Genomic DNA, 27,500 nt, shown 5'->3' on the forward strand with positions numbered 1-27,500 from the left:
AGAGAGAGAGAGAGAGAGAGAGAGAGAGAGAGAGAGAGAGAGAGAGAGAGAGAGAGAGAGAAGCCTCAGGGAGATTAGCAATTATGTCGCCAGGTAAAAAGGAGAAAATAAATAAAAATAAAAACACGCCGGAAAATTATGAAAAAAATAATAATGAGAAATAAAACACCAAACAGCCCCTTGAATAATTAGACGTAGTAATTATGTTTTTTTTTATGTGTGTGTGTGTGTGTGTGTGTGTGTGTGTGTGTGTGTGTGTGTGTGTGTGTAGGAAAGAGGACAAATATAATCTCCCTTTCCATTGTTATCACACACACACACACACACACACACACGTACACACACCCAACCCCAACTAGGTATTACAAGTGGATGTTGTGGTCGTGTGTGTGTGTGTGTGTGTGTGTGTGTGTGTGTGTGTGTGCGCGTGTGTGTGTGTGCGTGTGTGTCTGTTTTTAATCAGGAGGAAAACACACACGAATCCCTCCCTGTGTGTGTGTGTGTGTGTGTGTGTGTGTGTGTGTGTGTGTGTGTGTGTGTGTGTGTGTTTGGCTTCTTGTTGCTTCCCTGTTCTGCCCACCACCACGAACAACAACAACAACAACAACAACAACAACAACAACAACAACAACGACGACAACAGCAACGATATTTCATCAGTGACAGCCCAGGGTGTGTGTGTGTTCTGTCTGTCTGTTTGTTCCCTTCCAGCAGTAACACACACACACACACACACACACACACACACACACACACACACACACACACACACACACACACACACACACACACACACGCCTAAAAATATAATTACATGTCCTCTCTATTGTTAATATTTTAGAGCAAGCGAGAGAGAGAGAGAGAGAGAGAGAGAGAGAGAGAGAGAGAGAGAGAGAGAGAGAGAGAGAGAGAGAGAGAGAGAGAGAGAGAGAGAGAGAGAGAAGGGGGAGGGGGGGACTGCTGTGTGAGGGCGGCTATCAAAGACCTTCACATGATTACTCTTGTCAGGTGTGATGGGAAGGTGAAGGGAGGGAGAGGAAGGGGAGGAAAGGGGGAGGATGGGAGAGATGATTGGGGAGGGAACTTTAGGCGATGGAATAATGGTTTGGAGGTGAGGAAGGGAGGAGGAGGAGGAGGAGGAGGAGAAGGAGGAAAGAAGGAAGAAAGGAAGCTAAGGTGTTTGTGTCAGTGGAGGGAAAATATTGTGTGTTTGGAAGAAAGGGAAAGGAGGAAGCGATGATGATGATGATGATGATGATGATGATGAACTAGTACTATTTCTCTTTTTTTTTGTGTCTATAGCGCTGGTAGGCTTCTTGATGGGGTCTTTTGGTCGGCCCCAGAGTTTTATTAGCGCAGGCAAGTTTTTATAGTGGCGCCACCTTGCTTGGCTCATGCTCTTTCCTTCCTCCCCCGTTCCCTTCTCTTCCTCTTTCTCCTCCATTCCCTCCCCTTCCCTTTCTCTTTCTCCTCCTGTCTTCCCCTTCCTTCCCCGTTCCCTCCCCTTCCCTTCTCTTTCCCCTTCCTATCTTCCCCTTTCTCCCCCTCCTTCCTTCCCCTCACTCACCCGTCACTGGAGGCCTCAACAAGAAGAGCGGGTCCTGTGCCTGGTGGGGGGCGCTGGGGGCCTTGTAAACCACGCTGGGGGCCGCGACCCCTCCACACGCTAACCCCGAGGTCACACGCGGGGTCACCAAGGTGTACCCTCTTGATTGTACACACCACCCCCGGGCTCAGTTCCTCCCGTGCCCTCCCCCCACCCCTCCGCCCCTGCCCTCCCCACCCCTCCGCTCCCCACCACGTTGCAGCCCCAAGCGAATGGGTGATGTGCTCATGTCCACCCCCTCGTCCTCCTCCTCCTGTGGGTGAAGTTTTGGGGTGTTAGGGGTGAGGGGAGGGGGAAGGGTGGTGGGTGAGTAAAGAAGGAGGGGGGCACACACACACACACACACACACACACACACACACACACACACACACACACACACACACACACACACACACACACAATGGCATTCATCAATCATTCCCTTCCCTTTCCTCCTCCCTTTCCTCTCCTTTTTCTTCCTCCCTTCTTCCCTTCCTTTTGTTTTCCTCCTCTTCCCTTTTCTCTCCTTCCTTACCTTCTTCATTCATTTCTCTTCCATTCCTTCCTTCCATTATTTCCTTCCCTTTCCTTCTCTTTCCTCCTCCTTTTACTTCCTCTTTCTCTTCCTCCCCTCTTCCATTTTTTCCTCTTCCCTTCCTTCCTTCCCTCTCCTTTCCTCCTCGCTATCCATCCTCTTTCTCTTCCTCCCTTCTCCTCTTCTCCCCTTCCTCCCTCGTTCATTCCCTTTCCATTCCTCCCTTCCCTTCCCCTCACACACGCACACACGCACGCACTCACCGGGTGGCCGTCTAGCAGCGGGGTCAACTTCTCTCTCGTGGTAAAAACAGGTTTGGTCAGACCGCCCCGAGACGCTGGGCTGAAGAAGTAGAGAGAGCGACCCCCGACCTTCGTCCTGTAGAGAGAGAGAGAGAGAGAGAGAGGGAGAGGGGGAGAGGGGGTGAGATTGCGAGGTATTTGTCAGTTTTTGTTTTGTTTTGTTTTGATTTTTGTGTGAGGGGAAAAATATTTTTATATTGTTCGATGTTATGATGTAAAAATGTGGGTTACTGCTTCTGTTTCTTTCTTTTCCTTCTTTTTCCTTCCCTTCCCTTCCCTTCCCTTCCCTTCCCTTCCCTTTCCCTCCCTTCCCTTTCTTTCTCTTCCCTTCCCTTCTCTTCCCTTTCCTTTCCTTCCCTTCCCTTCCCTTCTCTTCCCTTCCCTTCCCTTCCTTCCCTTCCCTTCCCTTCCCTTCCCTTCCCTTCCCTATAGAAACCCTACTATCTCTATGCATATATATCAATCAATTTCTCTATCTCTTATCTCTCTCCCTGTATCTATCTATCTATCTATCTATCCCTCTTACTTGTGACTAAAGACCACATGCTCCGTCGTGATGTGGCGTGGCAGGAGGCGGTGGAGCAGCTGGTGGACATAGGGGCTGCAGTTGACAACGCTGGCAGGAGGCTTAACGTGGTGGAGGTGGTGGTGGAGGAGGCTGTGGTGGTGGTGGTGGTGGTGGATGGACGCTGTGGTGCTGGTGGTGGAGGTTGGTGTTGCGAGTGGTGAGGAGGGGGTTGTACTATTGGTGTTGGTGGTGATGGTGGTGGTTGTTGTGGTGGTGATCTTCCTGCTAGACTGCTGCTGTTGTTGCTGCTGTACATGCCGCTTGCCGCTCCTTCCTTCCCCTGCTGTGCGAGAGTTACATAGATTTACATAGACCACACAGAGCCTATGGTCCAGACGAGGTGGTTTGCCCCTCAGTCTAAAAAACGCTTCAATCAGTAAAGTAAATAAAGGCCCATTAGTTTTGATAAATGGCCATCAGAGTTTAATAAATGGCCATCAAAGAGAGATATAGATAGATAGATAGATAAATAGATAGATAGAAATAGACAGATATAGATAAAGAGAAATGTTAAATTTGTAATAGTGAAAGTAGTAGCAGTAGTAGTAGTAGTAGTAGTAGTAGTGGTGGTGGTGGTAGTAGTAGTAATAGTAGCAGTAGTAGTAGTGGTAGTAGTAGTAGTAGCAGCAGTAGTAGTAGTAGTATCAGTAGTAGTAGTAACTGCTATATAACAACAACTTCAATAACAACAACAACAACAACAAAAATAACTATTGCACACTTTTACCTTAACTAATAAAGGGAAGCAGAAAGGAAAAAGTTCTGAGGCTCTGGAGAAAAGAGAGGAAAGAAAGTAAAGAGGACAAGGGAAGAAGAGGGAAAACAAAAAGAAAAAAGGAGAGAAGGGAAGAGAGAAAATAAGATGAAGGTATGAAAATTAGAGAGAAAGAAAGGAAGGAAGGAAGAATAGGAGGGATGGAGATTGAGAAAGAGAAAGAAAGGAAGGAAGGATGAAAGGACAGAGAGAGAGAAAAGCAAATAAGGAAGGATGAAAGGAGAGAAAGAAGAGATAAGGAAGATGGAAGAAGAAAGAAGAGAAAGAAAGGATAAAAGGAGAGAAGGAAACTTTAGAATGAAAGAAGAGAAAAAAAAAGAAAGATAAAAAGACTGAAAAACAGAACAATGGAAAGAGGGAAACTTCTAAGATAGTGGATGAGAGAGAGAGAGAGAGAGAGAGAGAGAGGATTCTCCCTCTCCTCTTACTTAAGGAAAATTAGTCTTTTGATCTACTTATTTAGAGAGAGAGAGAGAGAGAGAGAGAGAGAGAGAGAGAGAGAGAGAGAGAGAGAGAGAGAGAGAGAGAGAGAGAGAGAGAGAGAGAGAGAGAGAGAGAGAGAATCCCTTCATCACCCAGGTAAAAAGCCATAGGAAACTGACGTCACACCTGAGAGAGAGAGAGAGAGAGAGAGAGAGAGAGAGAGAGAGAGAGAGAGAGAGAGAGAGAGAGAGAGAGAGAGAGAGAGAGAGAGAGAGAGAGAGAGAGAGAGAGAGAGAAACCCACCCTACCTGGGAGTAAATGAAATATTATGGGAGAAACCCGCAGACTTTCACGCAAAAATAATTTAAACCTCCACCATCACCACCACCGCCACCGTCATCACCGCCACCACCACCGTCATCACCACCACCACCACCACCACCAAGATTACGTTTTCTTTGTGGACAGGCAAATGAGGGCCCGTGTAGGGATAACCTTAATAATCTGGGTCATAGAAAACCGGAGGTGATTATTATTATGATCTTTCAGGGGTAATTATTTACGCCCTAGTGGCGGCGGTAGTGGTAGTGGTGGTGGTGGTGGTGGTGGTGGATGTGATATTATAGACGAAATTAGACAAAGAGGAAGAGTTATAGAAGAATTAAAGGGTTGTTAAAAGAATATGAAAAGGAAAAAGAGAAGAAAGAGGAGGAGGAGGAGGAGGAGAGGAAGATCAGGCCTAGAATAGTAAATGATAAATGATAATATTGTAACAGTAGTAGTAGTAGTAGTAGTAGTAGTAAGCTAGCTAGTGGAAGAAATAGTCGAAAATAGAAGTGGTAATAGTGAAGTTGTGGAGATGATATTTATATTTGAATCACCACACACCAACCATCACCACCACCCCACCGGTCACCACCACCACCACCACGGCCACCTCCACCACCACCACCACCACCCCCACCGCCACCACCACCACCACCACCACCGCCCCCACCACCACCACCACCACCCCCACCACTGCCACCACCCCGCCACTGCCCTCTCCTCCATTACCTAGTCCCCGTACTTTGGGTGCAGTGAGCTGAGGCGAGGTTGTTGATGACTGGATGACCCTCTTGAATGCCCTTCGTTAAGAGTGTGTCCCCTGGCGCGTGAGAGAGAGAGAGAGAGAGAGAGAGAGAGAGAGAGAGAGAGAGAGAGAGAGAGAGAGAGAGAGGTGAGGAGAGAGAGAGAGAGAGAGAGAGAGAGAGAGAGAGGTAGGAGAGAGGGAGGAATGTGAATTTAGATCTGTGGGAAGTTATCATTGCTTTGTTCTCTCCTCACTGAACAAAGAGATGAACCAACTCACAGACACACACACACACACACACACGCACACACACACACACACACACACACACACACAGTCACACACACACTTCTTGACACACACACACAGTGCTTCTTGTCATTTCAAGAAGCAATTGTGAGAATGGCATCACACACACAGTACACACACACACACACACATTCATAGAAGCTTAGACTATTCAGGAGAGAGAGAGAGAGAGAGAAGAAGAAGAGAAAGAAAGAGAAGAAGAGAGAAGAGAGAGAGAGAGAAGAGAGAGAGAGAGAGAGAAATGTGCAGGAAGAGGAAGAAGAAGACAGGAAGTGACATTTGACGGGAGGAAAGGAGATATGGGAGAGAGAGAGAGAGAGAGAGAGAGAGAGAGAGAGAGAGAGAGAGAGAGAGAGAGAGAGAGAGAGAGAGAGAGAGAAGAGAGAGAGAGAGAGGCGTCAGCCTTCTCTTAGATGCAGTTGTAACTCAGTTGCTGCTGACATTTATATATATTTCTTTCTTTTTCTTCTTATTTTCTTAGTTCTCTCTCTCTCTTTCAGTCCTCTCTCAACATGGCGTCGCCTGTCTTCTTCACTACATCTTCTCCATCCTCCCAAGCAGAAACTTGGAAGGAGTTGAGAAGGGAGGAGGAGGAGGAAGGAGGAGGAGGAGGTTGTCTGAATGCTGTCATTCTGATAACCTGGGTGATGGAAGGAAGGAGAGAGAGAGAGAGAGAGAGAGAGAGAGAGAGAGAGAGAGAAGGAAGAAAGGAGGAGGAAGAGATAGAATAAGGAGAAATGACGGATTGTGGAAAGTTGGACAAGGAGGAGGAGGAGGAGGAAGGAGGAGGAGGAGGAGGAGGAGGAGGAGGAGGAGGAGGAGGAGGAGGAGGAGGTAAAACAGCGGAAGAATAATTGGAAGGAGGAGGGAAAAGGAGGAGGAGGAGGAGGAGGATGAACAGCGGAAGAATAGTGAAAAAGAAGGCAGAGTAAGAGAGAAGAAGGAAGAGAAGGAGAAGAAAAAGCAGGAGATGATGAAAGAATGAAAAATGTGAGGAAGAGGAGGAGGAGGGAGGAGGAGGGAGGAGGAGGGAGGAGGAGGGAGGAGGAGGAGGGAGGAGGAGGAGGAGGAAGAGAGAGAGAGCCCCTAGAATTTGAAAGGGCATTCGGACAGGAGGTAACGATGAATACTCTAATGCACTTCCTCTGCTCTTCCTGAATAGAACAGAATTATGACACACATACATACATACATACATACATACATACTATATAAGTTATTGAATTATACCTAAAGCCACCTCTCTCTCTCTCTCTCTCTTTGACACACATTGAGTTGATAGAAAACGTCTGATATCGGTGTCAGAGAGAGAGAGAGAGAGAGAGAGAGAAAGAAAGAAAGAAGAAGAAGAAGAAGAAGAAAGAAGAAGAAGAAGAAGAAAGAAGAAGAGAAGAGAGAGAGAAGAAACCTGAAAAGTAAATTCAAATGTGCAGTGTCGAAACCCTTGAACTTTAACAAAATATGACCACCACCACCACCACCACCACCACCAGCTCACCACCACCACCTGGCCTCACCACCACCACCACCACCACCACCAGCACTGCCTCACCACCAGCACTGCACCATCACCACCACCAGCACTGCCACCACCCACCAGCACTGCCTCCCCACCACCACCAGCACTACCTCACCACCACCACCACCATCATAATCACAGTCTCACCTCAGCCTTATTAGTTTTTTTAAGCTATACAGGGGATTATGAGAACCAGGTGAGGAGGGAGGAGGAAGAGAAAAAAGAAGCAGGAAGAGACATGAACACGTGGAGAAATCAGGTCTCTGTGAAAAGATGTGGGGTCAGTAATCAAGGAAACACTTATACATGGAAAAACCCAGGCTACAGAAAGGTAAGGAATTGAAGCAAGGAAATACATGGACACACGGAAGAAGCAGGCTGCAGGAGATATCATGGAGTCAGTAATCAAAAAACACATGTACACGGAAAGGCAGGCTGCAGAAAGTAAAGGAGATCAGGAAGCAAGGAAACATATACACACGGAAGAAGCAGGCTACAGAAGGTAAAAAAGGGAATTAGGAAGCAAGGAAATACGGAAAAAGAAGCAGGCTTTGCAGAATATCATGGAGTCAGTAATCAAAAGAAACCACATGTACACGGAGAAGGCAGGCTGCAGAAGTAAAGGAATCAGGAAGCAAGGAAACATATACACACACCAAGAAAAGCAGGCTACAGAAAGGTAAGTTTAGGAAGCAATGAAACATGGACACACAGGAAAAACAGGCTCACAGAAAACTTGGACTTAGTAGGAATAGGAGAAAGAAAGGAAGAAAGTGGTAGAAAGGAAGGAAGGAATGGAGGTAAAAAGAGGAGGAAGAGGAGGAGGGGGAGGAGGAAGATTTGATAAGGGTGGAGCAATGACCCTTGACACACACCTCACACACACACACACACACACACACACACACACACACACACACACACACACAACAAAAACACTCATATGAGTGCAACAGTTTGGAAGGATAGCTAGACATTTATGGGTGAGAGAGAGAGAGAGAGAGAGAGAGAGAGATTATTTTAACAAGTGGTTTGCATCTGAAAATTAACAAAATGGAGTTTGATATGATGGAGAGATTCGTTTAAGTAAGAGACAGTTAGCAATTGAATAACAAACTCTACGGATAATTAGTCTAGACACACACACACACACACACAATAGATTTTCCAACACAGACAGGCAGCGATGGACATTATATCAGGTGGTGGTGGTGGTGGTAGTGGTGGTTGCAAACAACAACCATAAAAAGACAACAAAACAATGTATAAAAACAAAACAAAAACATACCGAGTAACTGATACCATTTATTTCGGACTACAAAAAAAACACAAACAAACAAACAAAAGGCAAAAATGGAGGAAGAAAAATCATTAAGAAAATATAACGAAAAATATTAATATGAACGATAACATTAGAAATTTATTATAGTTTCTCTGATATTAAGGAGCAGCCACCTGTGAATAAAAAATACAGTGAAATAGGTTATGATAATGAAGGGAGAGAGAGAGAGAGAGAGAGAGAGAGAGAGTTAACGAAGAAGTGAGTGACGGAAGGGAGGAGAAGAAGGGAAAAAGATGGAGAAAGAAAAAATTATGAAAATGGAAGTTGGATTATTAAGAAGAAGGAGAAGATAAATGAGGGAGGAAGGGAGATAAATAATAAAGGGAGAGAAAGAAGACAGGAATGAGAATGGAGGAGAATAAGGAGGAGAAAGGAGGAGGGAGGAGGCAAAATAGAAGAAAGTTAAGAGGAGAAAAAGAAAAAGAATAAAGTTGAAGGAGAGAGAGAGAGAGAGAGAGAGAGACATGCTCATGGAGAAGAGGGATGATGGAGATGGGAAGAATGAAAGACAGAGAAAGGGAGAGGGAAGGAAGAAGAGGAGGAGGAGGAGGAGGAGGAGGAGGAGGAGGAGGAGGAGGAGGTAGGAGTAGGAGGAAAATAGAAAAAAATAAAAATAAAAATAGGAGCTTTTTTAAGCAGAGAGAGAGAGAGAGAGAGGTAATGGAATCAGAGAAATTAAATGGGTTGAAAAAAGGAGGAGGGGGAGAAGGGAGGAAAGAAAGAATGAAGAAGAAGGAAGGAAAAGAGGAATAAGGAAGGATGAAAGAAGGAGGGAAGGGGAGGAGAGTGGGAGGAGGAGGAGGAGGAGAGATAAACATAATAAAAAGTAGTGGAGGAAAAAATGTAGAAAAGGAGAAAAATTATGCAGATAGAGATTGAAAAAGCGGAGGGAGGAGGAAAAAGGGGAGGAGGAAGAGAAAGAAGAGGAGGGAGGAAGGTCTGAGTAGAAAGAGGAGGAGGAGGAGGAAGAAAGAGGCAGGTGTTACGTCTTAGTAGCTTTTTGAGTCAGTCATCAGGTATTGATCAGAGGACAGGTGTGTGTGTGTGTGTGTGTGTGTGTGTGTGTGTGTGTGTGTGTGTGTGTGTGTGTGTGTGATGGTCAGTGTGGCTTTTCCTCCATTTATTTTCCTTCATTCTCCCTTCGTTCTCTTCTTTCCATCTTCCCTCCCTTCCTTCCATCCTTTTCCTTCCTTCCTTCCTTCCTCCCTTCCATCCTTCCTTTCTTCTCCTTTCTTCCTTCTCCATCCATCCCATTCTGAAATCACCAAACAATTCCAGGAAATATCCGAACCACACACACACACACACACACACACACACACACACACACACACACACACACACACACACATACACACACACACACGCACACACACACACACACACACACACACACACACACACACACACACACACACACACACACACACACACACACACACACACACACACACACACACACACACACACACACACACACACACACACACACACACACACACACACACACACACACACACACACACACACACACACACACACACACACACACACACACACACACACACACACACACACACACACACACACACACACACACACACACACACACACACACACACACACACACACACACACACACACACTCACACACACACACACACACACACACACACACACACACACACACACACACACACACACACACACACACACACACACACACACACACACACACACACACACACACACACACACACACACACACACACACACACACACACACACACACACACACACACACACACACACACACACACACACACACACACACACACACACACACACACACACACACACACACACACACACACACACACACACACACACACACACACACACACACACACACACACACACACACACACACACACACACACACACACACACACACACACACACACACACACACACACACACACACACACACACACACACACACACAATGCTACGGAAACGAGCACTGAGGCCACGCGAATCTATAACACAAAACAAAACAAGAAAACAAACACTAATAAAACACCAAAGAATATAGTAAAAGACAAACGTGAGAAATGCCTGAAAAAGACATATTGAAAGTCAGATAAGAGAAAAATATGCAGGAAGAAAGGAGGAGGAGGAGGAGGAGGAGGAGGAGGAGGAGGAAGGAAGATAGGGAGATATGCATGAAAGGTACGAAGGAGGGAGAAGAGGAGGGAGAGACGGAGGAGAAACTGATAGGGAGATAAGAAAGAGACAGAGAGAAAGGAGGGAAATATTGGAGGAGGAGGAAGAGAGAGAGAGAGAGAGAGAGAGAGGAGGAGGAGGAGAGAGAGAGAGAGAGAGAGAGAGAGAGAGAGACGTACCTATTCTGCTTTTAATTTAACATGAAGCCCATAAAATTATTTGGAGAGAGAGAGAGAGAGAGAGAGCAGAGGAGTAGAAAATTAATCAAACATTTTCCTTTCTTCATTTGCACTCTCGAAAACAAGCAAAAATTCAAATAAAAGCGACCCCCAAAATCTAGTCCCTATGATATCGTAGGTCTTCCGTTTGACAGGATTCGCTTTGTCTAACATCGTGCTAATACCTGAACTTTTTATATTTAGGAGCATCTGTGGACTCAAGTTTGACAAGGCGTATTCTAAAGCCATGTTCTGAGCTTTTTTAATGTTATGGAGAGTTGGAGGCCTTCAGTAACACAGGATTTGCTCTTTCTGAAGCCATGCGGATACTGTACTTTGCATGTTAGGTTGAAATTATCTTGTTGTTTTTCCCTTTTCATACATAAGTTCTTTCATGCATAAGTTCTTTCATATATAAGTTCTTTCATACATAAGTTCTTTCATACATAAATTCTTTCACAGAAGTTCTTGCATACATAAGTTCTTTCATACATAAATTCTTTCACACAAGTTCTTGCATACATAAGTTCTTTCATACATGAATTCTTTAAAACATAAGTTCTTTCATACATAAGTTATTTCATACATAATCTGTTTCATACCTAAGTTCTTTCATACATAAGTTATTTCATACATAATCTGTTTCATACCTAAGTTCTTTCATACATAAGTTCTTTCATACATAAGTTCTTTCATACATAAGTTATTTCATACATAATCTGTTTCATACCTAAGTTCTTTCATACATAAGTTCTTTCATACATAAGTTCTTTCATGCATAAATTTTTTCATACATAAGTTCTTGCATACATCAGTTCTTTCATACATACGTAAGTTCTTTCATATATAAGTTCTTTCATACATAAATTCTTTCATACATAAATTCTTTCATACATAAGTTCTTTCATACATAAGTTCTTTCATACATATATTCTTTCATGCATAAATTCTTTCATACATAAGTTCTTTCATACATGTTCTTTCTACATAAGCTCTTTCATACATAAATTCTTTCATGCATAAATTCTTTCATACATGTTCTTTCACATAAGTTCTTTCATACATAAATTCTTTCATACATAAGTTCTTTCATACATAAGTTCTTTCATGCATAATTTTTTTCATACATAAGTTCTTGCATACATAAATTCTTTCACACAAGTTCTTGCATACATAAATTCTTTGATACATAAATTATTTCATACATAAGTTCTTTCATACATAAGTTCTTGCATACATAAAGTCTTTCCTACATATATTCTTTCATACATAAGTTCTTGCATACATTATTTCTTTCATACATAAATTCTTGCATACATAAGTTCTCTCATACAAGTTCTTGCTACATAAGTTCTTGCATACATAAGTTCTTTCATACATAAATTCTTGCATACATAAGTTCTCTCATACAAGTTCTTGCATACATAAGTTCTTGCATACATAAGTTCTTTCATACATAAATTCTTGCATACATAAGTTCTTTCATACATAAATTCTTGCATACATAAGTTCTCTCATACAAGTTCTTGCATACATAAGTTGCATACATAATTTCTTACATACATAAGTTCTCTTATTCACAAGTTCTTGCATACATAAGTTCTTGCATACATAATTTCTTACATACATAAGTTCTCGTATTCACAAGTTCTTGCATACATAAGTTCTTTCATACATAAATCCTTTCATACATAAGGTCACTATCATCAGAGAAATCACCAACCTTACTTAACCTTCCTCTGTCCAAACTCTCACGCCTGTTGGTTCTGATTCTAATTTACATGCTGAAGAGACAGGTGAGGAGGGCGAACCTATCTGCCTTTACCTTCATTATTAAATTAGCTATTAAAGGGATTCAGCGAGTACTTGATTGCACCTGCCTGTCACCACCTGGCCTCACCTGTCTAGACCTTTTGATGATAATTGACCCGCATTAGTTAGACAGGTGTACGGAGAGAGAGAGAGAGAGAGAGAGAGAGATGGAAGGTAAATACAGGAATGAGATGAAAAAAAAGAGAATAAGGAAAAGAGAGAGAGAGAGAGAGAGAGAGAGAGAGAGAGAGAGAGAGAAGGTATTAGACTTTATTAGAGCGTTCACTTTATTCGACAGTTTACCTTATTCGACCATCCACCATATTCGACCATCAACCATATTCGACCATCAACCATATTCGACCATCCACCATATTCGACCATCCATCAAATTCGACCATCCACCATATTCGACCATCTACCTAATTCGACCGTCCACCTTATTTGACCATCGTATATTCGTCTTTCTTTTTCTTCTTATTTTTTGCTTGTTCCTGAGTGTTTATCTTTTTTTTATCCTCTGTAATCATTCTTTTCTCCTGGGTTGTAAATATATATATACTTTTAATATCTTCGAATCTATAATCTTTCTTTGTTCCTGAGTTGCATATCATTTTTCATCCTCTGATCTATATTCTTCCTGAGTTGCATATCTTATTCATTTTCTGCAGTTTTCCATTTTTTTTTATCTGTAATATTGTAAGCATTGTAATCTTTCTTTTGTTTCAGAGTTGCATATTATTTTTCATCCTCTAATCTATATTCTTCCTGAGTTGCATATCTTATTTATCTTCTGCAATCTTCCTTTTATTTTCTCTGTAGTCTTGTAATCATTGTAATCTTTCCTTTTGTTCGTGAGTTGCATACCATTTTTTATCCTCCAGTCTTTCTTCTTCCTGAGTTGCATATTTTATTTATCTTCTGTAATCTTCCTTTTCTTCTCTGTAGCCTTGTAATCATTGTAATTTTCTTCTTGTTTATCAGCGGGGCGAGGGCGGGGCGTGGCGGGGCGTGGTATTAGTGATCATTTATTTTACCTGTTTTCTAATTAACCTTCTCTCTCTCTCTCTCTGCTCTGGTGACATTTATCTCGAGAGAGAGAGAGAGACTTGTGTGTGTGTGTGTTTTTGTGTGACATAGAAACAGACAGACAAAAGAGACCAAGAAATAGAAACGAAGGAGAAGCAAGACAAGAGAACAAAGAAAGAAAAAAAAATATAAGAAGAGGAAGAAGGAAAAAGATAGATAATGATTTTGATGAGAACAAGATAAACACACACACACACACACACACACACACACACACACACACACACACACACACACACACACACACACACAAACAGAGCCACACCAAAAAAAAAACACAACGGGATTAAAGCTCTTCCCCAGCCCACTTCCCCTTCCTCTTCCCCCTCCTCCTCCCCTTCCCTCCTCCCCTCCCTTCCCGGCCGTCAACAAGAGACCTTCTACCAGCCAGACGGCCTGCCAACGTTTCGACAAGAGGCGCCACGGGTAACATTTCCGATATATTTCCTACACGTTTTCCAGACCTCTCAAACGTTATCAATAGGTTTTCAGGACACTAGAGAGGTTTTCCATTTTATATAAACGTATCTATAAATGAATGAAGCCCGGGAAACGTTCTGTGTGATTTTAACCCTAAGAAACTATCCCTGGATGTATTTGAGGCCGAAAAACATGAGAACGTAATGAGTCTGCGAGAGGCCGGTAGGTCTATACAAAGCAGCTCATGTGAACGTAACCACACCTTACATCACGTTCCCTCCAGGTATCTAAGCCCGAAAAACGTTCCCTGTATGTCTTTTAAGCCCGAAAAAGCGTTCTATATGTGTGTTTTAAAGCAACATAATCGATTCCTACAAGTATTTAAATCCTCACAAACGTTAGTAGTAAATATTGAGGTTTATTTTAATCTACGCAAATGTTTTAAGTAAGTCCTTGAATCCCGCAAGTGTGTCGTTCTAATATTAAAACCACATCAGAGGTATTTTATATAAACACACACACACACACACACACACACACACACACACACACACACACACACACACACACACACACACACACACACACACACACACACACAACGTTCCAGCACACATCAAACGTTTCTTTCTTTTCTTATTTTTTTCAATCTTTTTTAATGTTTTTTTGTTTGTTTTTAATGTTGTAAGGAAAATAATAGAAGGAAGAAAAGAAAAAGAAAGAAAATATAAGAAAGAGGCTTAAATAAAAGAAATAGTAGGCTAGTAGTAGAAGAGAGAGAGAGCGATTAGTCGGGTGGAGGACGAAAGCCTTTTGGTTGTCAGAAATTCCTCATAGTTGCTTTAATCCTCGTACTCTCCGCTTGTGTCTTCCTCTTCCTCCTCCTCCTCCTCCTCCTTCTCCTCTTCCTCCTCCTCCTCCAATTTCAAGATAAGTGATAAAAGATTCTCGTCGCACGAAGCCAAACACTTCTTCTTCAATCGAGTCGTTAATGTTTGGAACTCTCTACCCTGTGATGTCGTTGATAGTATAACAGTTACGGCCTTCAAGAATAGATTAGACAAGTATTTTGAATCCAACCAGCAACTCAGATATTACTCATTGTCATAATAACGTTAAGTTCCTTCGAATACTGGTGTCCTTGTCCGTTTTTATCGCCCGGTTAGTGGTAGCAGTAATGGTAGTTCTTTCCTCTTTCCTACATTATTTCCATGCAGTTTTTCCATGCTGCATGGTTCTTTTTCCTTTCCTACCAGCTTTGGCTGGAGGGATGGGGGGGTGGGGAGGAGCCTTCGCCTTTCCTGTCCTTCATCTTCCACCTTTGATTAGATAGTTTGTGTAGCTTGTCACAAACAGCCTCGTAAGGACCAGCAGGTCTGCTGTTGTTTGTTCTTCCTTTGTGTTCCTTTGTGTTCCTCTTCAGTCTCATACTATTCCACCTTTCCTCCTCCTCCTCTTCCTCATCCTATTCCTAATCTCCGACCTAATCTTCCTCCTCCACGACCTCCTCCTCCTCCTCCTCTTCCTCCTCCGTGTCAGGCAATATGCAAACCGATTTAGTGTAAGAGAAGGCTTGACAACAATAACAACAACAACTACTACTACTACTACTACTACTACTACTACTACTACTACTACTACTACTTCACCTTTTCTAGCTATTAATTGGACAGGTGAAGAAACCTTACCTCTCGACCCATCTTGCTGCGAGGAGGAGGAGGAGGAGGAGGAGGAGGATCGTGGGGAGAAAATAACAGGGGGGGAGAAATAGAGAGAGAGAGAGAGAGAGAGAGAGAGAGAGAGAGAGAGAGAGACCGACCCCTCCCCCTTTGAAAGTAAGTGAAATGTTATGAGACAAAACCGTAGACCTACACACACACACACACACACACACACACACACACACACACACACACACACACACACACACACACACACACACACACACACACACACACACAGACACACACACAGAAATAAAAAAAAGAATTAAGAGACGAGAGAAAAATATTTTGCCGGGAAAAACTTAATGAGGAGGAAGAGGAAAAGGAAGAGGAAGAAAAGGAGGACGAGGAGGAGGAGGAGGAGGAAGAGGAGGAGGAGGAAGACATTGATTTATATGGATGAAAAAGGAAGAAGATGGAAGAGGAAATGATAACGATAATGATGGTGAATAGAGAAGAAGGAGAAGAAGAAGAAGAAGAAATAATGATAATAATAATAATAATAAGAAAAATAAATAATGAGAAAATATAGAGCATCATAAAAGAAGAAAAATAAAAGAAAAGAGAAAAAGAAAAACTGAAATAAGAAAAAAAAATAAACCCAAAGCGGAAGAAGCAAGTCAAAGAAGATAGATGAAGAGGAGGAGGAGGAGGAGGAGGAGGAGGAGGAGGTGAATAAAAGACTCTTGATGTGTTTGTGAATGTTTAAACAGCGGTGGTCTCTCTCTCTCTCTCTCTCTCTCTCTCTCATATCCCTTTCACTATCTATTGCCCTCTCATCTTCCTCCTCCTCCTCCTCCTCCTCCTCCTCCTCCTCCTCTTCTTCCTCATTTCCTCCTTTTCACTCTTCCTTTCAATAGCTTATGTACAAGACATCACACACACACACACACACACACACACACACACACACACACACACACACACACACACACACACACACACACACACACACACACACACACACCAGGTTAACTTTTTTAATAGATTTTGTCAGATTTCTTTTCTAGATATTTTTTTTTTTTTAATTAATGTGATTTACAGTAGTTTTGGCGAGGGAAGGAAGAAAGGAATGAAGGGAGGATGGAAGGAATAGAGGAAGAAAGGATGGAAGGAAGGATGAAAGGAAAAATGGAAGGAAGGAAGGAAGAAAGGATGGATGGATGGAAGGAAGGAAGGAATGAAGAAAGGATGGATGGATGGAAGGAAGGAAGGAAGGAAGGAAGGAAGGAAGGAAGGAAAGAAATGAAGATTGAGAGAAAATGCAAGAATTGTATCATTTTAGAATAATCAAATCTCTGTCTGACTGGTTGACTGGTTGACTGACTGGCTGACTGACTGGCTGACTTATGATTGTCAAGAATGAAAGGAAAGAGGAAGTTTATTTGACGTTCCTCTTCCTCTTCCTCCTCCTCCTCCTCCTCAGCGACGCACTACGAAAATTATATCATCACTGAGGACGCAACCTTACGAAGAACGACTCAAGCGATTCAACCTCTTCACGCTTGAAAAGAGACGACTGCGGGGAGACACGATACAAGTCTTCAAGTACCGGAACAAGCTTAGCAACGTCGATAACACCAAACTCTTCACGCTACAACCTAACCCGTTAACAAGAAAGAACGGTAGAGCAATTCAAGCCAAGCGATGCAATACAGACATCAGGAGTTATTTTTCGAGCAGAGTCCTCCGCCACCGCAACAGCCTTCCCGCAGGAGTGGTTAGTGAGGAAACAACCAACTCCTTTACGAATCGCATCGACCGTCACATTCTTGGGTCGGGAGTGAACTGAACGTATTCCTGAGTACGTAGAGAAGTGCTTTGATTCTTCCCGTAAGCCACTCCTGTTGCTGACGACCTGATTGAGTCACTGAAAACCGGAGCCCTCGCAATGAGCCAATAGGTTTTCTGCTGCCTGCTCGTCCAGCTATCCATGTTTCCTCCTCCTCCTCCTCCTCCTCCTCCTACTCCTCTTCCTCCTCCTCCTGACCCTCTTCCTCTGCCTTTTCTTCTTTGATATGATTTATTCTGAGAGAGAGAAGTTAACAACAGGTTTGGCCACCTGTAGTTTAATTAATTTGATGGGCATTAGAGAGAGAGAGAGAAGCTATATCGTACCCTTCACTTCCTCCTCCACCTCCGTTTTCTCTCCTCCTCCTCTTCTTCCTCCTCCTCCTCCTCCTCCTCCTCCTCCTCCTGCTCCTCCTCCTCTTCCTCCTCCTCCTGCTCCTCCTCCACATTCGCAAAAATACTTGAAGGAACACAAATGTGGAAAGATACACACACACACACACACACACACACACACACACACACACACACACACACACACACACATATATCCACACAACCAATAAAAATGATAATACACACACACACACACATAATAATAATACACATAATCTTGTCGCCTTTCACCTGCTCCACCTGAGCTTAATTAATTAGCAGGTAAGACTGGCTAGGCTGGAACACCTGATTTTGGCCAGGTACCCACTCTCTCTCTCTCTCTCTCTCTCTCTCTCTCTCTCTCTCTCTCTGTAATTCTGTCTGTATCCCTGTCTGTCTCTCTCTCTGTCTCTCTATGTAATTCTGTCTGTCTCTGTCTCTCTCTCGATGTAATTCTATCTGTGTCCCTGTCTGTATCTCTGTCTCTCTCTATGTAATTCTGTCTGTCTCTGTCTCTCTCTCTCTATGTAATTCTGTCTGTCTCTGTCTCTCTCTCTATGTAATTCTGTCTGTGTCCCTGTCTGTCTCTCTCTGTCTCTATGTAATTCTGTCTGTCTCTGTCTCTCTCTGTAATTCTTTTTGTGTCCCTGTCTCTCTCTCTGTCTCGGTCTCTCTAAGTAATTTAGGAAGAGCCAGGCGTTTATTAACTATTCACAGGTTGCTTAAGTTTCCCATTAAATAGTTGTAACAGCCTCGAATTACCCGAGTTACCCCTTGTTAGCGTCCTCCGTCTTCTTCCCTTACTCAATTATCCCCTCTCTTTATCCATTATCTTTATCATTATCTTTATTATTTATCTTTCTTTCCTACTTTCCTTTCTCTCTCTCTTCCTTCCTTCCTTCCTTCCTTCTTTTCTCCGTTAATTCTCTTCCTTCCTTTTCCTTTTCTATTCCAATTTCTTCTTTTTGAGTTTTAATGAGAAATCTTATTTTGACCAAGAAACCGGAAATTCTCATAAAAGTGAAAAGATTTGGTATTTTCCTTTCTTCCTCCTCAATTATTCTTCCTTCCTTCTCTTCCCTTCTTTTTTCTCTCCCTCCTCCTCCTCCTCCTCCTCCTCCTCCTCCTCTTCCTCCCTTTCGTTTCTCTATTTATCTTCTTCCTTCTTCTCTTCCTCCTCTTCCTATCTTTCTTTCCCTATCATTTTCTTCCTTTCTTCTTTTTCTCCCTCTTCCACTTCCTCCTCCTCTTCCCCTTCTTCCTCCCTTTATTTTCCTTGTCTATCTTCCTTCCTTTCTCTTCCTCTCGTTTCTTATTTTTTTTTATTTATTTATTTTCGCTTCTCCTCCTCCTCCTCTTCTTCCTCCTCCTTCTCTTGCTGTCTCTATCTCTCTCCTTCTTCCTCCTTCTTCTCTTCCTCTCTTCCTTTCTTCTTCAGTTTCTTCTTTGTTTTATTTTATTTACATCTTCTTCCTCCTCTTCCTTCTTCCTCCTCCTTCCTCATCCTCTCAATCCCTTGGTTTCTTCTTCTTCATTCTCTGCCTCTTCCTCCTCCTCCTCCTCCTCTTCTTTCCCTTCCTCTCATCTTCCAACCCTCTCCATTTTCCTTTCTTTTTCTTCTTTCTCTCTCTCTCCCTTCTTCTTGTCTTTCCTCCTCCTTCCTTCCTTCCTTCTGTTTTTTTCTATCCTCTATTCTCAGTCTCCTTCTCTCCTTTCTTTCTCCTCTTCCTTCCTTCCTTCCTTTCTTCTGTTTTTTCTATCCTCTATTCTCAGTCTCCTTCTCTCCTTTCTTTCTCCTCTTCCTTCCCTCCTTCCTTCCTTCCTTCCTTCTGTTTTTTCTATCCTCTATTCTCAGTCTCCTTCTCTCCTTTCTTTCTCCTCTTCCTTCCTTCCTTCCTGCCTTCCTTCCTTCCTTCCTGACGTCAGAAAAATGCAAATCGATGAAATAATGTTTACGGAAAAGGAAGAAAGATATTGTGAACTGCTGTTGATCCTGTCTCTCTCTCTCTCTCTCTCTCTTTCTTTCTTCTTTCTTCTTTCTTTCTTTCTTTCTTATTTACTTGATTACTTCTTTCCTCATTCGTAATCCTCCTCCTCCTCCTCCCTCCCTCCTCCTCCTCCTCCTCCTCCTCCTCCTCCTGGCCATTACAAGATCAGAGAGAGAGAGAGAGAGAGAGAGAGAGAGAGAGAGAGAGAGAGAGAAGAGTATGGTACTTAACAAGAGAGTGTAACTTCCTGACGGAGTTGACAAATTAGTTACAAATTGATTAGGGAAGTTCTCTGTCTATTTGTCTATCTATCTATCCATCTATCTGTGTGTGTGTGTGTGTGTGTGTGTGTGTGTGTGTGTGTTGCCAGAATCATTATTTATTTATTACTTTTCTTCTTCTTCTTCATCTCTTCTCCTCTCTCATTCTATTCTTTATTTTCTCTCTCTCTCTCTCTCTCTCTCTCTCTCTCTCTCCTTTTTTTCATCTCTTCGATCTTTCACTTTCTCTCTTTGTTTCTTTGTTATTCTCCTTTCTCTCTTTTTACTTATTTCCTTCTTTTCTTCCTTTTTTTTCTTCCTTTTCTTCTTATGTTTGTTTATATATATTCCTTTTTACTTTTTGATCCCTCTCCTCCTCCTCCTCCTCCTCCTCCTCCTCCTCCTCCTCCTCCTCCTCCTCATCATCATCATCATCATCATCATCATCATCATCATCATCATCATCATCATCATTCTTTCTTCTCAACACACATCCTCTTCTTTCTCCTCTTGGGTACCTTGAGAGAGATTATAATTACCTGAGAGAGAGATATTATTGTGAACCTAATGATTACCTTGAATGTGTGTGATTCAGAATACTGTGCACACACACACACACACACACACACACACACACACACACACACACACACACACACACAAGCATACTAAGAAGAAAATTATTCATATCTTCAGCTTATATCTATGAAAAACGCACACACACACGCACGCACACACACACACACACACACACACACACACACACACACACACACACACACACACATACAGTAATAGTAATAGTAGTAGTAGTAGTAGTAGTAGTAGTAGTAGTAGTAGTAGTAATAGTAGTAGTAGTAGTAAATTGGTGAAATGCAACGAAAATATAGAATGAAAAGTAGAAAATAAAAATAACAATAATAATAATAATAATAATAATAATAATAATAAACCTTCTTATCGTCATTATCTTTGCCAGTATATCCTTCTAATTAACCGTGGCAAGAATCATTATAAAAACTCGAGGAAGGAAGGAAGGAAGGGAAGGAAGGGAAGGAAAGGGGAGAGAAAGGGAAGGAAAGGAAGGATTAAACTCTGCTTATTGTGGAGCCAGAACGGAGATGTTTGTTTTTATTGTTATTGTTATTATTATTATTATTGTTGTTGTTGTTGTTGTTGTTGTTGTTGATCCTTTTTTTCTTTGTCCTCTTCCTCTTCCTCTTTTTCACTTGTTTTTCCTCCTCCTCTTCCTCTTCTTCTTACTACCACTACTACTACTACTACTATACTACTACTACTACTACCACTACTACTACATCTACTACCACCACTTCTTCTTTTCCACACTAACATCACCACCACAAACACTTATTTCCACACTTAACACAACTTTTCTTCCACTTGTTTCCTTCACCAACACACAAATCACTCCAACTTTTGCTCCCTCACTATATAACACGAAGGCAAGAATAACACCCACTCGTCACACTTCTTCAAATAACTCCTTTTCCTTCCTTATTTGCGGGTTGTAGGGCGGAGATATGGGCGTGGGGGAGGTGTGGGGAGGGTTTAAGTAGGCGTGGGTTGGTAGGGAAGGCGTGGGGAGGGCGCGGGGAAGGGTGGATCGCTGGGTATCACTGAGGATGGCGTGGGAGGAGAGCGTCGCGAGGGTGTGCTTACCGAGCGGTCGACCGACTCCAACTGACTGACTGCTTGGCTGATCGTGTGTTTTGTGATCCCTTCCTCCCTTCCTCCTAACTCTTCCTTTCTTCCTCCTTCTCTACTTTCCTTTCCCTTCATTCTTCTTCCTTCTCCTCCTCTGCCTCTTCCTTCCCTTTCAAATCTTTCTATCTCTTTCTTCCTCTCTTCCTCCCTTCCTTCATTTTCCTTCATTCTTCTTCCTGTTTCTCTTCCTTTCTTCCTTCCCTTTCAAAAATTTCTATCTTCCTTCCTTCCTTTCTACTCTATCTATACTTCGTCCCTTCCTCTCTTCCTCCCTTCCTTTCTTCCTCTTTCCTTCCTTTCCCTTCATTCTTCTTCTCTTGTTCCCTCTTCCTCCCTCCCTTCTTTCTAACTCTTCCTTTCTTTCTCCTCCTCTTCCTTCCTTTCCCTTCATTCTTCTCTCTCCCTTTCTTCCTCCTTCCCTTCCTTCCTTTCCCTTCGTTCTTCTTCCTTCTCTTCCTCCTCTTCTTCCTTCCCTTTCTACTCCTTTTCCTCTTTGCCTCTCTTCCTTCGTTTTTTCCTCCTCTCTCTCCTTCCTTCCTTCCTTCCTTTCCTTCCCTACTTTCTTCTCTTCCTTCATATCGTTCCTTCCTTCTCTCCTTCTCTCTCCTCCTCTCTCTCTCTCTCTCTCTTCCTTCCTACTCTCCCTTTCCATCCTTTCCTTCCTCCTCTTCCTCCTTTCTTCCTCCTCCTCTTCCTCCTCCTCCTCCTCCTCCTCCTCCTCTTCGTACTGTTATTGCAATTTTTTCTTCCTTCTCTTACTCCTATTTCACCTCCTCCTCCTCCTCCTCTTCCTCCTCCTCCTCCTCCTCCTCGTCCTTCCTCCTCTTCCCCTTCCTTCATTTCCTTCTCTATTCCTCCTCTCCTCCTCCTCCTCCTCCTCCTCCTCCTCCTCCTCCTCCTCCTCCTCCTCCTCTTCCTCTTCCTCCTCTTCTTCATAGTGTTTCCTTCTCTAGTTTCCCTTCCTCCTCCTATTCCTCCTCCTCCTCCTCCTCCTCCTCCTCCTCCTCTTCTTCCGGCTTTTGTTCCTTTTGTTTTATTTTGTTTTATTAATATATTTTTTTTAACTATTTTTCTCCTATCGTTGTTGTTGATGTTATTTTTTTTTCTTTTCTTCCTTTCCACTCGAATGATTTTTTATACTTTATTTTTCTTTCAGTCTTTTTTCACTTCTATTGTCTTTATTCTCTCTCTCTCTCTCTCTCTCTCTCTCTCTCTCTCTCTCTCTCTCTCTCCACTTTTTATCATCTTTTTTCTTTCCTTTTCTTTCCTTCCTTTTCACTTTTCGCATCATTTTTCTCTTTCCTTCCCTCCTCCTCCTCCTCCTCCTCTTCCTCTTCCTCTTCCTCCTCTTCTTCATAGTGTTTCCTTCTCTAGTTTCCCTTCCTCCTCCTCTTGATTTTTTTTTATATATATTTTTTTTATCTATCTCAGGTTTTGGGAAAAGAACCACCGCGCCACCGTCTCTTCCTCAAAGTCTTCGTATTACCGCGTGCTTGTGGGTCTCGCTTCACGGGCTATTTATAATATGATAAAGGAGACGGCGAGGAGGAGGAGGGGGAGGAGGAGGAGATTGAGGAAGAGGAGGAAGAGGAGAAGGATGAGGTGGTGGTGGTGGTTGTGAGGACGAGGAGGATGGATGGATGGATGGATGGGAGGAAGGAAGGAAGAAAGAAGGAGGAGGGGGAGGAGGAGGTGGTGGTGGTGGCGGTTGTGAGGACGAGGAGGAGGATGGTAGGATGGAAGGAAGGAAGGAAGGAAGGAAGGAAGGAAGGAAGGAAGGAAGGAAGGAAGGAAGAAAAGAGGAGGAGGAGGAGGAGGATGGATGGATAGATGGATGGATGGAAGGAACGATGGAAAGAAGGAAGGAAGGAAGGAAGGAAGGAAAGAGGAGGAGGATGGATGGATAGATGGATGGATGGAAGGAAGGAAGAAGGAAGAGGAGAAGGAGGAGGAATAAAAGGAGGAACAGAAAAAATAAAAAAAAGTAAATTAATAACAACAACAACAATAACAACAACAACAACAACAACAACAACAACAACAACAACAACAACAACAGAGAAAAGAAAAAAAAAGTAAGAATATTAATAAAGAAAAGAATAGAAGCGAGGAACAAAAGGAGGAAGAAGAGGAGGAGGAGGAGGAGGAGGAGGAGGAGGAGGTGTTTATTTAGTATATTTGCTTTATTTCCCATTTATTTGCCTTGTGTATTTGAGAGAGGGACGGAATATTGTAAAAACGGAGGAAGTGGAAAATGGGTGATCTCTCTCTCTCTCTCTCTCTCTTGCCGGAAAGTTAATTAGAGCGTCGATAAAACTCTCCTCCCTTTTATCATTATTTTTTCTTTTTTTCTTTATTTTAATCTTTTATCCTCCATTTTTACCCCCTCTCTCTCTCTCTCTCTCTCTCATTTTCTTTTTTGTCCCCCTTCGATCCGTTTTCTGTTGTCCCCCCACGCCCCGTTTTCTTTTTCTCGACTCCTTCAAAACATCGTCTAATTTTTCATCTTTGTCTTTTCTCTCTTGTCTTTTTTTTTTCCTTTTTTTTTCTCTAGTATCGGATTTGGTGTTTTTTCTTTATTTTTCTTTCTCTTGTTTTTTTTTTCGTTAACTTTTTTTTCTTCGTTTTTTCTCGTTTTTCTTGTTTAATATCGAATTTGTTTTTTTGTCTGAATTTCTTTTTTTTTCTTTCTCTTCTTTTTTTTTGTTTCCTTCTTTCGTGAACTTTTCTTTTTTTCTCTTTCTTTTTTCTGTTTTTTTGTCTAGAATCGAATTTGTTGTTTTTTTATCTTCATTTCTTTTTATTATCTTTTATTTCCCTCTTTCATTAACTTCTTTCTCTCCTTTCTTCCTTTTTTCTTCTTTTCTTCCTATCTTTTTCTCTTTCTTCTCCCTTTTTTTTTTTTTTTTTTTTTTTTTTTTGTCCAGGATCGAATTTGTTGTTTTTTTATCTTCATTTCTTTTTATTATCTTTTATTTCCCTCTTTCATTAACTTCCTTCTTCCGTTTTCTTCTTTTCTTCCTTTCTTTTTCTCTTTCTTCTCCCTTGCTTTTCTTGTCCAGGATCGAATCTGTTTTGTTTTTCACCTTCATTTCTTTTCCTGATCTTTTCTTTCCTTCTTCCGTTAATTTCCTTCGTTCGTAAAAGTCTCGCGCGAAAACAGACCCAGAAATGAAATAAAAAATAGTCGTAGATGAAAGGCGAAGGGAAGCTGGAATTCAATGAAGGCGTAAAACAATAGCCAACATATAGAAGCTGATTTTATTGTAGTTGTTCTTTGAGTTGGTGATGACGAACACCTCTTTCTAATGCCTGATACCTCTTAAATCCCTTGACTGTGGATTTCCTACAAGAAGACATCACCAAGCTACAGGAGTGGATCAAAAAGTGGCTGCTACAAGTCAGTTAAGAAAAATGTAAAGTCCTGCATCTTTGGAGGGGATATCCAGCACACTCCTCGCCATATGGCCCCCCCAAAAAAGTTTAAAAAAAAAGAAAAAGAAAGGAAGAGAAAGGATAAGAAGAGGAAAGGAAGGAAAGAGAAAGGAGGGAACAGGAGAAGAAAAAAGGAAAAAGGAAAGGAAAGGAAGGGAAGGGAAGAGAATGGAGAGAAAAAAGAAGAGGAGAAAGGAAAGGAAAGGAATGGAAAAGAAAGAAGGGAGAAGAAGAAGAAGAAAAAGAGAAAATGATAAAGGAAGAGAAAGGAAAGGAAAGGAATGGAAAACACTCAACTATCCACCACAGAGGCAGAGAAAGACCTGGGAGTATATATATGAAGAGACGGAGGAGGAGTAAAAGGAGAAACAGAAAAAGAAAGAAAAGGAAAGGATAGGAAAGGAAAAGAAGAGGAAAAAAGAGGAAAGGAACATAGAGGAATAGAAAAACGAGAAGGCTACCAGTGAAGGCCAAATCCGTGACAATCGCAGCGGACGGGTTTAATATAATAATAACCGGCATCTTACGTACATTTTTTAAGGTGTTCCCCATTGCTCCGGTAGGCTTTGGTGAGGGTCTCTCAAGGCCCCAGTCCAATAGTGGCACGGCCTAATTTTATTTATAGTGGATCCAGTGATGTGTGGCTTCTACTTTGCAGTGCTGTTTATTTATTCACTCATTCTTTTCTTTTTTCTTTATTATTATTATTATTATTATTATTATTATTATTATTATTATTATTATTATTATTATTATTGTTGTTGTTGTTGTTGTTGTTGTCCGGAAAGGTCTTTGTATATATAGTTTTTTCTATTTTTTTCATTTTTTTCAGAAACAAAAAAAAAGAAAAAGAAAATTCCAAGTTAATAAAAATAGTTTGTAAAGAGAATAGGAAACACACACACACACACACACACACACACACACACACACACACACACACACACACACACACACACACACACACACACACACACACACAAAGTAGATTTAAGGTTTCACTATTAAAGGAGAGAGCAGTGTGTGTGTGTGTGTGTGTGTGTGTGTGTGTGTGTGTGTGTGTGTGTACCTGGGCGTTTACCTTTGTGTGTGTGTGTGTGTGTGTGGAGAGAGAGAGAGAGAGAGAGAGTCAGTGTGTGTGTTGGCCGTTTCCCTTCTCCCTCTAAAGAGAGAGAGAGAGAGAGAGAGAGAGAGAGAGAGAGAGAGAGAGAGAGAGAGAGAGAGAGAGAGAGAGAGAGAGAGAGAGAGAGGAGGAAAAAATTAAAAAAAAAATTAAAAGAGAGTTTGCAGATCGTGAGTCAATCCATTTAGAAAAAAGTTTATGAACTAACTTTTTTTTCTTTCTTTTTGTCAAGTTTCCTCCTCGCCGTATGGGCCAAAGAAAAGGAAAAAAAAAAGGAAAAAAGGAAAAGAAAGGAAGAGAAACGAGAAGAAGAGGAATAGAAGGGAAGAGAAAGAAGGGAAAGGAAGAAGAAAAAGAGGAAAAAGGAAAGGAAAGGAAAGGAAGGGAAGATAAAGGAGGGAAAGGAAGAAGAAGAGGAAAAAGGAAAGGAAGAGAAAGTGAAAGAAAGGAAAGGAAAGGAAGGAAAGAAGGAGGGAACAGAAGAAGAAAAAGAGGAAAAAGGAAAGGAAAGGATTGGAAAGGATGGAAAAGAATAAGAAAAAGAGAAAAAAGGAAAGAAAGAGAAAGGAAAGGAAAGGAATGGAAAAAAATGAAGGGAGAGGAAGAAGAAAAAGAGAAAATGGGAAAGGAAGAGAAAGGAAAGGAAAGAAATGGAAAAGAAATTAAAATGAAGTAAAGAGAAAGGAAACGGAAAGAAGAGGAGAAAAAAATGAAGAAAAATAAAAAAGAAGAAAATGTAAAGAAAGAGAAAGAAAGAGAGAGAGGTCGAGAAGAGGAACAGGAAAGGAAGAGAAAGGAGGAGGAAGAAAAGGAAAAGAAAAACAAGGGAGAGAGAGAGAGAGAGAGAGAGAGAGAGAGAGAGAGAGAGAGAGAGAGAAGAG

The 27,500-nt window shown here is 42.0% G+C and overlaps 1 protein-coding gene across 1 annotated transcript in view; it reads right to left on the bottom strand.

Moving 5' to 3' along the window:
* The window catches only part of LOC126990509 (uncharacterized), a 17,950-nt gene extending 6,824 nt beyond the window's left edge, over positions 1 to 11,126 (bottom strand). The window contains exons 1-5 of the mRNA XM_050849107.1: positions 11,063 to 11,126; positions 2,952 to 3,276; positions 2,387 to 2,501; positions 1,784 to 1,859; positions 1,568 to 1,727 (exon numbers count right to left, since the gene is read on the bottom strand). Coding sequence (XP_050705064.1) covers positions 1,568 to 1,727; positions 1,784 to 1,859; positions 2,387 to 2,501; positions 2,952 to 3,276; positions 11,063 to 11,126 — 740 coding nt within the window. The remainder of the gene's footprint in view (positions 1 to 1,567; positions 1,728 to 1,783; positions 1,860 to 2,386; positions 2,502 to 2,951; positions 3,277 to 11,062) is intronic.
* Between the last annotated feature and the right edge of the window lie 16,374 nt (positions 11,127 to 27,500).

This window comes from Eriocheir sinensis, unplaced genomic scaffold, assembly GCF_024679095.1.
Source record: "Eriocheir sinensis breed Jianghai 21 unplaced genomic scaffold, ASM2467909v1 Scaffold17, whole genome shotgun sequence".
Taxonomy (NCBI): domain Eukaryota; kingdom Metazoa; phylum Arthropoda; class Malacostraca; order Decapoda; family Varunidae; genus Eriocheir; species Eriocheir sinensis.